The 13,401-nt window shown below is 36.6% G+C and overlaps 1 protein-coding gene across 1 annotated transcript in view; it reads left to right on the top strand.

The window, feature by feature from the left end:
- The first annotated feature begins 4,254 nt into the window (after nucleotides 1–4,254).
- Nucleotides 4,255–13,401, top strand: part of KCNK2 (potassium two pore domain channel subfamily K member 2) — a 148,324-nt gene continuing 139,177 nt past the window's right edge. Inside the window, exon 1 of the mRNA XM_016166516.2 lies at nucleotides 4,255–5,632. Within this exon, the coding sequence (XP_016022002.2) occupies nucleotides 5,599–5,632 (34 nt within the window). The 5' untranslated portion in view covers nucleotides 4,255–5,598. The remainder of the gene's footprint in view (nucleotides 5,633–13,401) is intronic.

The raw sequence follows: 13,401 nt of genomic DNA on the forward strand, positions 1-13,401 counted from the left end.
GTTTAGAAACAAAACCATTGTTAGCCGCCCCACCCCCCTTTATCGTTAGATTAACCACCTGCAGTAAAACAATGCTTTCTGGAAATAAACAAAATAGACTTTCAGATTTTCCAAGAATCAGATACCTTGGGAAAAATATCTTCCCAGGGCACAAGAAATAGTTAGGTATTTGGATTTCAAAGAGTTTCCCACCGTGCTGCCTATAGAGGACATAAGAAGAAGTAAGAGGCCAACAATGCAAGATCGAAATCCAGAAAACCACGGTGTGGATAATGGCCTTTCAGGTAAACCAGGCTGAGAATTTTAAGTGCTTAATTATGAATATATTTTCTACATGTCATAGGAAGAAATCTGTGTAGTAAAAAGTACATTCTAGAAGCCAACAATGCAAGAGATCAACATAAAAATTTCAGGTCACAATGCAGTGTGTATATATATATATACATATATATATGTATGTATGTGCGTGTGTGTATATATATACACACACGCACATACATACATATATATATGTGTATATATATATATATATATATATATATATATATATATATATATACACAGGTACCATTTGGTGACTCGTTTGTGCTTTCTTGGGACATTTTCCACCTACTTTAAACTTGGAGTTTGGCTTTCCTCTTCTGCCTTGGTACCGAAAGCTGACTCTAGTATCACAGATTGAGGTACCCTGATACTATTATAGGTCCATCCAAGTGACCGAATATGACTGGCTTCTCACCTTCAATGTGCCTGTGGTAGACAGAGTGTGTGAATGGCTCCCGTTTTCCATACTTCTCCGTACCTGCATCCTTTGGGCTGATGCCCACACTGACCCTGGGTTTGCCTTGGGTCTTGCTTTGGCCAAAATGACCTTAACGGTTTAGCCTCAACAGAGGCTTTCAAATGCGCTCATACATTTCCACTTCCTCTTTTGCCTCTGACTGCCTTGAAAATATACTCAAGGTGGCCTGAGCCCATGTCTGGGCTAACCTGTTAGAGGGATATGAAAGGCAGGTGCAAATGAGGACACAATAAGAGCTCAGTCGTCACAGCTAGGTAATCCTATACTCGCCTGCAGGCAGATGACCCCAAAACATGTCAAGGAGTACAGCCAAGATCAGCAGTCACCTGCCCAACATGCAGCTGATGCATTAATGAGCCCAGAGGAGGTCAGAATTGTCATGATGACCATCAAATAGTCACCAATAATAAATGCCTATTACTTTAAGCCAGTGAGTTTTGGAGTAGACGTGATATATAGCAATGGCTAACTGATATAATGTCCCAGTTAGTGAGATTTTGGTCAAATTTACAATCTAGTCTTCTCATAGAAAGTCTATAAGAGATATGAGTCTATAGGAAGAGCTTGAGCAGTTACACCCTGAACAAATATGCCAACAAAATATTTTATTTTGAAGTTGCTCAGAAGCAAAAGAATAGAAAATAATTGAAGGGTTGCTTTGGGGTAGGTTGTTTTTATTTGGGAGAATGTAAACATGCCTCATCTAAAAATTGAACATGTTCTGGGGACATTCAAACCCAATGTTTGTTTTATAATGGCATTCGAAACCCATTTCCACATAGGTAGGGGGATACTGGGCTGGCATAAAGAAAATATTTCCCAACAAACCATTGCATTCGCTGTTACTTTGAGGTCTCTATGCAGAAATGTGAGTGGAAATAAGTTGCATCGGGGACCTCAGAAAGTTTGGCAGTGCATTTCAGATGCTTATCTGAGCCACACAAGTTAGGAATCTGGGATGGAAATCTCCTAAGAATAACCATTCTCACGAAATTTCCGATCCTTCTTGTTTTTGGCAGAATTCAAAATTCCGTGGAAATGGCTCATGTTGCAAGACTTCTGTGTGGTGCTGGCCAGCACCAGGAAGAAGAGAGGCCCAGGAAAGGAAACCCAAACCAATGTGGCTGCATGTTTTCACGCCTTTCAAAAGGTTTGGGTTTGGCTCGAACTAAGGAAGAGCACTTGGGGTTTTAAATTTGTGCTAGCTCCTTCAAATGCCATTCACCTGACTCATGAAGCTTTGAATATCAGGAGGAAACAAAGGAGTGAATAAAATTTCAATATTCCTGATATTCAAGCATACATCGAACGAGAATCCTTCTTGCTGGGAAAAAGAGCAGAATACGGAATACCATTGTAGCAAGATGTACTCATGCAACCTCTGCTTGAGGGCGGAGTGGCAGCACAATTTTCTAGTCGGTCAATTCACTGCGTACCAGGAATACAGGTGACGGTAAAGTGTACAAGACTTAGTTTCTCCCTGTGGATACTTCACATGGTTGAGTAAGGTATACGAATCTGGACCAAATTATCTTGGCCTTTCCAAACTTTCACTAGAATTAAAAAAAATCCAGTAATGCATATTATTTGTGTTTGGGGGAATCATTTGTGTTTGGGGGAATCATTTCTCCGTTTTGCTCATCTCACTATCGCGTCTACTGATTCTACTGCTTGGAGTGTCCTACCACGTGCTGTCCGCTTGGCGAATTCCAGTTTCTATCCCCAGTCCCGCTCGGAGGCCCACTTTAATCGTATCAAACACAATGAACTCTTCCCTCATCTTGGCTCCTTTTCTACCCTCTACATGCTTTATATCGTTTGCATTCAACATACGCAACTGTGTTCTTACCACCGATGTTCGGTAAATGGAAACAGATTGCCCAATGCACCACTATAAAAACGTGCCTTTCTGAAACACGTGAGCACTCAATCATCCTTAGCCTCATCTTTATCTCTCCACCCCATACTAATTAGCCACTTGGCATTCCAAAGCATGACTTTTGTCTCAGCAGCTTCCACACACCTCTATCTTCAGGTCACCCCATATCGACGTTCTCATATGCAGATATAAAAGGTCAGTAAATGTTCATGGGTTCTTTTTCATCAATTGGTCTGATTCTATGGTGTTAACTTTTAAAAATGTTTTTTATTGAAATATAGCAAACATATACTGTTGTATTCATTTCAGCTATACACTATAGCTATTCAACATTTATATACCAAAAGAAGTGATCCCCATGGTAAGTCCAGCAACCATCCGACATGGCAAAACGTTATTGCAACATTATTGAATATACCCCCCGTGCTGTACACCACATCCCCATGATCCATTTGTTTTATACCTGGAAATTTGAACCTCTTATTCCCCCAACTTTTTTTGATTTTTCAATTACAGTGGACAGTCACAATTTTATATTAGTTTCATGGTACAGCATAGCGATTAGACACTCGTGTAATTTATGAAATGATCTTCCTGACTAGTACCCGCTGGGCAGTACACATAGTTATTACCGTATTATTGACTATATTCCCTACGCTGTACTTCACATCCCCGTCACTATTTCGTAACTACCAGTTTGTACTTCTTAATCCCTTCACCTTTTTCATCTTGCCCTTGACTCTCCTCCCATCCAGCAACCATCGTCTTGTTCCCTGCATCTATGAGTCTGTTTCTGCTTTGTTTGTTTTGTTCATTATATTCCACAAATAAGTGAGATCATGTGATATTTGTCTTTCTCTGATTGGCTTATTTCACTTAGCATAATACTCTCCAGGTCCCTCCATGTTGGCGCAAGATTTCATTCTTTTTTTTTTTTTATGGCCAAGTAATAGTCCACTGTGTATGTGTATCACAATTCCTTTATCTCATCATCTATTGATGGGCACTGAGGATGACTTCTATGGTGCTAATTTAAAGATACCTTATCTTCTGGACTGTAGTGCCATTTACAGCCCTGAATTACATCAAATTATATGGTCATATTTGGATTCGAAATACAGAAACTTTGCTACAAAGTTAAAACAGGACAGGGATAATCTGATTTAGTTTATTTTTCAAGTTGCCAGTGACTGGGTACTTCATCAGATTATAGCATGAGATGGTACTGATGATGCAAAGGTCAGGGCCTCACATCTCTGTCTGGTCCAATTAGTATTATTCCTTGTCTCATTTTCCTTCCATTTTCGTCAACCTCCGCCAAGTCTTCTACAAAGCAGTGCAGTTGTGCAAAGGGATGTCCGGAAGAGAGAGCACAGGAGGGGTTCAGTGAAAACCCACTTCTATTTTTGGAAAGACAACAGACGGTGTATGTGCTATTATGGTGTGTGTACATGCGTGTTTGTGCCTGGGAGGGTCATTTTGGTATATGCACAAATATGAGTGTCTGTCTGTCTAATCTCTCTCTTTCTCTCTCTCATATGATTTGAAAAGCATGCATTGTTTTAGTCAGATGGAAGGATTATGTTGCTCGAATACTGGTATTTAATGTACATTATCACATTTACTATCATATCAAAACCAGATGTTTAAAATTTGGGCTAGAAATTCTATAACGCGGATTGTATTACCTCAGGGTCACCCTACCACCTAATGCTCACTGCTCAGCTGTATTTTGTTATGGCTTTAATAGAGCAATAATGTGTTTCCATAAGTCTTAGTCTGGTATTAGATGACATGTGAGCTAATTTTGGTGGGTCGAGCAGACTGGTAGGGAGTTATACAAACCAGAGCAATTTGCTTTCCCAACCATAAGAAAATATGCAAAGAATTATTGCTAATAGTCAAGGCATCTCTCACTCTTCCTCTTTCTTCCTACTTCCTCTCTTCTCTCTCTCTCTCACTCTCTTTCATCCTTTATTTTTGTCTTCTTTATTTAAAATTCGTTGCCATTTTTCCTGTCTCCAAATGTCCCTCAGACTTTGTCCAGAAACTGAATTGACCTCTCATTACTAACTTCCTTATCTCAGCAAAAGCTATTCGAAACCTGCCTCTTATTTGCCTTTCTTACATTGCTTCTTTACTGATACAATTAAAACAAGCAAACTCAGAAAACCGATAGCATTCTTGATTTAAAGAATTATAATCAATGCAATTTAGATAAGGTTAAAGAAAAGAAAGGAATAAAAGCCTGTGTGGAACCAAGCCAGCGATTCATCTGTTTGCATTAATAGGTTCCAGCAATGGTAGTACAGGCACGGAAAGCCTGTTCGCCACTGCACTTAGCAAGCACACGAGCTTAAAAATAAACTTTGACAATGTAGATCTCTTTGTCCTTTCAGGAATGGAAAGCATTATGTACTTCAAAGCATACTAAGCCCGATTTTAAAATATAGTTGGGATATTGTTACTGTGGCAATTGTGAGAGTCTTCGAGCTGCACACAGTACATGGATGCTTCGTGTGTAACAGTGCGACTCACAAGCTCGTGAGCATAAATGACGCTGGCAGTTTTGATCTGGTCACTCATAGGAAAGAAACTTCTGTCTTTTAAGTTCTCTCGAACAACTGGGATATAGTTCCTCATTTCAGTCAGGGAATTTCTTCCCGAACCAGACTGCAAAAACAGAGTATTCGAGTAGCATATTTCACTAGCATACAGCAACGTTTGTTCATTTTTGAGTGTTTTTGGACAGGAAATTGATCTACAGGGTAACGTTCACACAAAAAAAGGAAACAGTATGGGACGATGGCTTGTTAGTACAAGTGACTCTGTTTTGGAGATTACGAACAAGAAACCTTGGAGGAAGAACAGCATTAAAGATCAAAAGCATGATGACTCCTGATGAAAACATCTCCAAATGATGAACCCACGAGCAAAAAGGAACTTCTACTGTAAGTATCTTAGCAATAATAAAGTATCTAATTTGTTTCCAAGATTTCTAGAGTATGCGGAGTAGATTTCAAAGCAAGTACTTGATACAGGGAGTCTTCATTATAGACAAGTCTATAATTAAACTCATTGGGTGGTTCCAACAGAGGGTTAGTTACTGGAATTTTTTCCATGACCTTGCAACCCTAAAATAAATTGCATATAAACGTGGGCATGTTTTATACAATAGGCATATTATATCAGACTTTAATTGTGTGATATATTACATCTGGCAATGCAAAATTGATCAACATAAGTAGCTATAAATTTTATTACATTTGGATTCTAGTCATTTAAACTATATTTAGTCTGGTGTCATGTTATAGTTAATCCTGTGATTTTTTTTTTCATATATAGATTGACATGTATTATTTGAATTTACTTAAAGGGAATATTAGCTATTTCCTCAGTGATTATTTTGCATAATAGGGAAGAAATGGCTTAGAATCTTGGAAATAGAGAGGAAAAGGTATGATAGTTGAAACTAAACCTTGGGAACCCAGACCTGTTTTATTTTCATATTTCTATATTTATTTGGTAAGTAGTTTTGTGTGAAAATTGTTCAAATGTCTCTATATAAGACTTCTCTGTCCAAAGAAATATTGTTGTGGATTTGAAATGTGAATCAAGTTTATCAGCAGCATAACTTCATGTAAATATTAAATATAGCTAAGTCTACCTTTGATTCCTGGCATAGAGTATGCACTTAACAGATAGTTTTGAGTGCTGAGTATATGCTGGTGTTGGGTAATAGGACAAATATCCTGATTGTACAGTAATCATTTCATATCAGGATTTTGCTTTATGAACTTAGCCACGAGTATGATTGAATTCTGTTTAAAAAAGAACTGTGTAATAATGAGATTACATTGTATTGCTGTTTTCGATAAGGAATTTCTTTAAAAATCAAATTCTAATCGATTACTATTGTTGGTTGCTGTTCTTTTGAAATGCAAAAGAGTTTGTTTAACTTACTGTTTTGTTTGATGAGATCGTAAAGTTTTTGGAGCAATTCAGTATATAAAATATCAGCTCTTTTCCAAATAACATGTAATTTTCAGGGGCTATTTTGTGGCATCGGGACTTCGAATTAGCAATTTTGGAGCCCTCTCTGCTGAGGGGTGATGGGATGGGTAAGCCAAGACACTGGCCAAGCCCTCGAATGGGGGAGCTCATTTTTTTAGGTGTAAGGGGCATAAAAATAAACTAAGAGGTGAGTGTATGAAGAGAATCTTGGAGCCAAACTGAGTGTTTCTGGAGGAGAGAGGAGAGAAGCAGAAAAAATGGAGAAAGGCATTGAGTGGGAAAGAGCTGGAGAGGTAAGGTGAATTCATTAGAGATGCCATCTTCATCTCCTATAGTGTCAGATACATTGTTCTAATACTCTAATTCTTTTTTAGATATTCATTATAGAAACTTATTACACTGAACACATCTTTCTGCTACTACCAGCAGGAAATAAGAATGTTCTATATGTGGTTTTATTGAAAATTAGTAGAAGGGTGGTGGGATCTTTTGAGTAGGAACTGACAGAAGCTGTAACTAAGCAACAATTATCATCAAGGTAAAATACTTTTGGATAATCAATTATAACTTGGCTAAGCTTCAATTATTAACAGTTCAGTTCAGTCTTTTACTTAGAGGTGTCATTTATAGGTAGTTGATCTAGATAGATCTAATTACCTAGTGTAAGATATTCTACAGGAATCACTCAGAAGTTCTTTTCAGAATTAGAAGGTTGGTTGATATCATCTGCATAAACACTTTTTCAGGCTAAAATCATCTGGAGTTATTATGCAGAGTTCTGGGACCTCAATCAAGAAATGATGCAACATTAGAGAAGTCCTAAGCCTTTCTTTTTAGGGACAAGAAAGGCATTTGATTGTAATGTGAAAGCCAAAAAAGTGTTGTATGATAGAATGATTAAAATTTTGAGGATTATCTTCAAAGGGAAAATGGAGGCTCAGACCCCTTCCAGCAGGATCAGGATGTGGTTACTGATGACAAATGATAACATAAATTTTTATGGCACGTTATAAATTTTTTCCTAGTTAGTTGTTTAACATCAGAAAGATCTGTCAGGACTGTCCAAAGATTTGCCATTATCAAGAGGAATGAGCTTCCTACCACTGGTAGGTGAGGTTCATGGAGGGAAAAGCAAGTATTTTGAGTCAGACAAATGCAAATTGGAATTCTGTATCTACCACTTATAAACTATGAGACCTTGAGCAAATTATGTAAGCTTTAAGTGTCTGGCCCACCATATATAAAACATGGTTAATAATGCTTCCCTTTTAGAATTACTGTAAAAATTAAATGAGATAATTTATATTAATGGCTTAACCTATAGGAAGTGTGCAATAGGATGGCTGAACTACATGACCTTCCTGACTTTGTGCTTCTAGTAATTTCGCTGTTTAAATAACCTAAATTCCTTGATTACACCAAACACTTTCTAAAGATACAACTCAAAAGAAATATCTATTCTTTACCTAATGGGCTCCAATATAAGAAAATTGTAAAGCAAAGCTAACGTAAGTACAGTTAAAGAATGAGTGAGATAATCAGAATGTGTGAATTGGAAATAATGAAGTTTTTTTTTTAAGATGTTTTAGATGTGTCAGGTGATATCAGTTCGACTGACCTATGGTCCTTAATGATTAAGACAGTGGAGACACAGGGTTGGCTATTATTGATTAATTTCCCCTTGCATCCTATGTCTAATCATCTTAGGAAACCAGCTGTAATCAGCAGAATCATTCTCAGCAGAAGTGCCTTTTTGAGCATTTAAGGACTGAAAATGTTCATCTTCAAAATATTTCCTATGACATCTTTCTCTGGTGCCCACAAAAGCCAAAGTTTTATGTGGATGGTGTTATCTTGATGATTTAATTTATTGTGCCCATTTGTTAGAAGTGCAAAGCACTTGGCAGAATCATTATTCTTACACTGTTGCTCAAACTGGCTTAAGCAATGTTAACGCATCATAGACAGGAAATAGCAATGTAGCTGTTAGATTTACTCTGCGGAAAGTTACTACGGACTTGGGAGAGCGTCAGCAGTGACTATTAAATAAAATATTATCTTGCATGTATGCAATGCCATTTTCTTTTTAAAACGTTTCCACATACATTATTTAGTTTTTTCTCACCTTTGAAGTATAGAGGGATGCTACCTTTACTTCTTTGCTTTGTTATGTGAATAATTAACCCAGCATTGAAGCAGAAATGTCTAAGGAGAAAGTCAAATATGAAGTAAGGAGGCTTTGCATCTAGTTTAATTTGTCTGATGGTTTTATGACCATCTCTGATTTTTATCCAGAAACATGATTCATCTGCTTTTCTCATGCTTTAATAAGAGCCTTAAACTCTTTGTATTGTGCCAACCACAAAGGCCCGACTGATTAAGCACAAAAAAAAGATATAGTGCAACTAGCTTCAGCTTCAGTCAGGTATGCAGAAAAACCTGAGTGTCAATGTATCCCAGCCCAGACACTTCAAGTGAGGAAAGGTGTTCATATTCACCCAGTTAAATTTTTTGTGTTTCAAAGGAGTCAAGGCCATAGTTGTGCTCTTGGCTGAAATGACGTGGATCTGAACAATTGTATTTTATATACTTTACATTATTTATATATTTTATATATACACATAATATATAGACATTTACATTGTTATGTTATGTTATATCATATCATGTAATATTTTATATCGGTATGACAAATTTAGAAAGTGACAACATCAGGTAAAACTCTTCCCCATAGCTCCTCAAACGCTGATAAATTAGTTCTTATAGGCATAGACTCCGGGCATGGTTATATCTGTTGATTTCTGTTTAGTAATCAGAAGTCTCCCTTGGTATAAAGATTTTAGCCAGCAGAAGCCCCAATTTACAGGTGTCAGAGAAATACAGAAAACTATATAGCAAGTACCTCATACAAGTTACCCATTAGGCGATTCTGCAATGAAATATGTTGATTTCTTTTTCATATCATAGTAGCTGTATCTGTGTAATATATTTTTAGCTCAGTTCCTGATTCTCTTGTCCTTTAAAAGCTTAACACCGCCACATGTTCTGTACAATGCTTCTTGGTTTGTGACATTTCATGAAAACGTAGGTTTAAAGAGGATATCACGGACTGGAAATCCTAGATGCATTTCGATTTGAATAGAAGCTTAGAGGAGACCTTGTGCAAGAGGTTGCTCAGCCAATCTTAGCTTATTCCTTCCTCCGGTCAGGGAAATGGCCTTTAAGGCTAGACTAAGGCAGCGGAGCTGATAGAGGTGTGATTACAGGTTGTTAATGGGTCTAAAGCCAAAGTGTTTTGTTTCCATTATGCTGTTTTTGTTCTTTTGAAAGCCGAAGTAAGAGTCATGAATTGGACAGCGGAGAAGTAACTAGGAACTTTTCTTCGCACCTTGAGATTTTAGAGTTTTGAGAAATGTGATCCTGAAAACTGTTCTTTCTTTTCTTTCATGTTTTTAGGATTCATTTTAGTTTTGAAAAAGGCATTGGATTCTTACTACTTCAGGGGGAAGTGGTCTGCTCACAGAATGCAGATTTTTGTTTTGTATATATATATTTTAAATTATTTTATTTTTAATAATTTAAATTATTTTAAAATATATCAATAAAGTAAAATTCACTACTTTTTATGTGCTTAGTTCTGTGAGTTTTGACAATGTTTAGAGTCTTGTTACTACCGTCACAATCAACATACAGAACACCTCTTACAGCCCCCAAATATCCCCTTGTTCTGCTCCTTTGTAGTGAAAATCTCTCTCATTCCTAACCCCTGGGACCATTTATCTGTTTTCTGTCTTTATAGTTTTGCCTTTTCCAAAATGTCATATCGGTGAAATCATACAGTCTGCATCTACTCGAGTCTGGTTTCTTTCACTTAGCAGAATGCGTTTGTGATCCATCCACGTCTATCGGAGATTTGTTTCTTTTTATTGCCAGGCAGTATTTTATTGTACCAAAGTTTGTTGATTTACTTGTCAATGAAGAACATTCAGGCTGTTTCCAGTTTGGGGTGATTATGAACAATGCTAGTGTAAACATAATATGCTCAAAACAGATTTTCGTGTGGATCTAAGTTTTCGTTTTTCCAGGATTTATCTGGATACCTATAAGCGGAGGGGCAGATCATATGTTAAATATGCATTTAACTTTATAAGAAACTACCACACTCTATTCCAGAATGACTTCACCATTTTGGATTCCTGCCAGCAGTGTATGAAAGTTCTAGTTACTCTGCCTGCTTGTCAGCACATAGTATTGTCAGGTTTTTTTTCTTAGCCATTCTAATAAGTGTGTAATGACATCGCGTTGTGGTTTTAAATGAATGCCCAATTGTTTCAGCACCATTTGTGGGAAAAATTATCTTTTATCCATAGAATTGCCTTTGCACTTATACTGAAAATTAGTTAACTATATTTTTGAGGTCTATTTCTGAATTCTCTGTTTTGCCTCGGTAATAGCATATTGTCTTGATTAGTTAGCTTTACCATAAGTCATGAAATCATGTAATGTGAGTTCTTGAAATTTATTTATTTTTTTGGTTGCTCTTTATGTTATTTGTCTTTCCACATAAATTTTTCAATTAGCTTGGCCATATCTACAACAATCCTGCCGGGATTTTTATTGGGTTAAATAAAGAGTTAAATCTATAGAGCAATTTGGGGAGAGTTGACATCTTAATGATATTTGAGCCTTCCAACCCACTTATTTATTTAGCTCTTCTTTGATTTCTTTCAGTAGTGTTTTGTAGTTTTTATCATACAGACTGCCCATTTTTTGTTAGATTCATATGTAGGCATTTCATTTTTGGAGCCATTATTAATGATACTTTTAAAAGATTTCCATTTCCAATTTTCATTGCTAATATACAGATATATGTGAGATTGTTTTTGTATGTTACCGTGTATCTTGAACATTTGCTAAGCTCATGTCTTAGTTCTAGAAGCTTTTTCTGGAAATTAGATTTTCTATGTAGATCACGTATTCCGTGAATAGAGACAGTTTTACATCTTTCTTTCTTACATGTGTGCCTTTTATTTTTACTTTTACTTGCCTTATTGTGCTCACTAGAACTTTTAGTATTATGTTGAATAAGAGTGAGGAGAGCAATTCTCTTTGACTCATTCCTGATTTTAGGAGAAAAGATTTAATTTTCAGTATTAAATATGGTGTTAGCTATAGAGAATTTTGTAGATATACTTTATCAGATTAAGGAAGTTTCCTTCTAATGTAATCATTATAGTTACCTAATTCAGTGTGCTGCGAGTTTTTATTATGGGTGAATTTTAATTTTTTCAAATCCTTTTTCTGTATCTATTGATATAATCACATGTTTTTTTCTCATATGGTATGTGAGTAATGTGATCATATTGCCTGAATTTTGAATGTTGAACTAGCTTTGCAGTTCCAGGATTAATCCTGTGTGGTTGCAAGGTATTCTTTTTGTTTATTTGTTTTGTATTTTGTTGGATTAAATTTGTCAATATTTAGTTGAGAATTTTCACATATATGTATATAAGAGGTATTGTTCTTTAGTTTCTTTTTCTAGTACTGGTTTTCTATTGTTTTGGTGTCGGGGTAATGCTAGCCTCATACAGTGTCAAAAATTCTCCTTTCTGACTCTCAGGATGTACAGATGTTATCAAAGCATTATTTTAACGTAGAAATTTTCGGCACTATGGGTTTTCTCTTAATCTTTGCCATAATGCTGTTCCATCGAGAGGGTGGTTATCTAGAGCATGTATAGTAAATAAAACAAGTGGAACACATAATTTATAAACTTCAGTGATTCTGTCTCAGAAAATTGTTTAACATGATAGTCTATATATGACGTAAGCTATGAAATCGCATCCAGGATCATCTCTTATTCCCATCTTCCTGTCACAAGGTTATGTTTATACAAGGAGTCCATCTGGTAATTTCTCCATAAACTGATGGGAGTATGTTTAGTTTTTCTATGTTCATCCTGAGCAGTATAATAGGTATGTTCCACAGAGAGATGAATTTTCCAGAGTTAGTGGAAGCACGTATTTATTTTCCTGTCCTCTTGATGGTACAATTGTAGGTTGCTTTGAGGGTATCGTGATGCCAAATGTAAGAGTATTGGTTTAAGAGAGTGAACTCTGAAATTAAGAGCAAGTTAGACTAGCGTGGTAGATGTCAATCTTTTTAGTTCAGGCACAGTGTGAGAAGTCAGTATAAGACAATATAGTGATTATGAAAGCCAACTCTGCAGTTAGAATGCTTGGTTTGAACTTGCCAGCTAGGTGACCTTAGGTAAGTTACTAAACCTTATCATCATTTTAAACATAACTAGTTTAAAGTTCCTTTCCAATTTCCCTCTCATCTCTGGTTTCCCAGGTATGAATTCTCTGTTTTGGGGGGATCTAAGTCTCTGAATATCTTCTGTATGTTGGGCTCACTAATGTTACATCCTCAAATTATTCACTTCGCCAGGATCGATTTCCTGTAGTAGTCCTTCGTGTGAACTGGGCTGAGGTTGCCCCTCTATGGAGTGATTTTTGGTGGCTTCAGATCCTACAGAATTCACTGATCTCAAACCACTTTCCATATCAGCTTTTCAGCTTGAGATATCTGAGCCATATAGAATTCAGGCTTATAGGTTCTGGACCATATAGGTTCTGGACTCTGGTGGGTAGCTGAGGTATGGATAGTTCATTTCTGGATGAGTCCATTGTTAATAGGTGGAAAT

The sequence above is a fragment of the Rousettus aegyptiacus genome, unplaced genomic scaffold, assembly GCF_014176215.1.
Source record: "Rousettus aegyptiacus isolate mRouAeg1 unplaced genomic scaffold, mRouAeg1.p scaffold_m13_p_17, whole genome shotgun sequence".
NCBI classification, from domain to species: domain Eukaryota; kingdom Metazoa; phylum Chordata; class Mammalia; order Chiroptera; family Pteropodidae; genus Rousettus; species Rousettus aegyptiacus.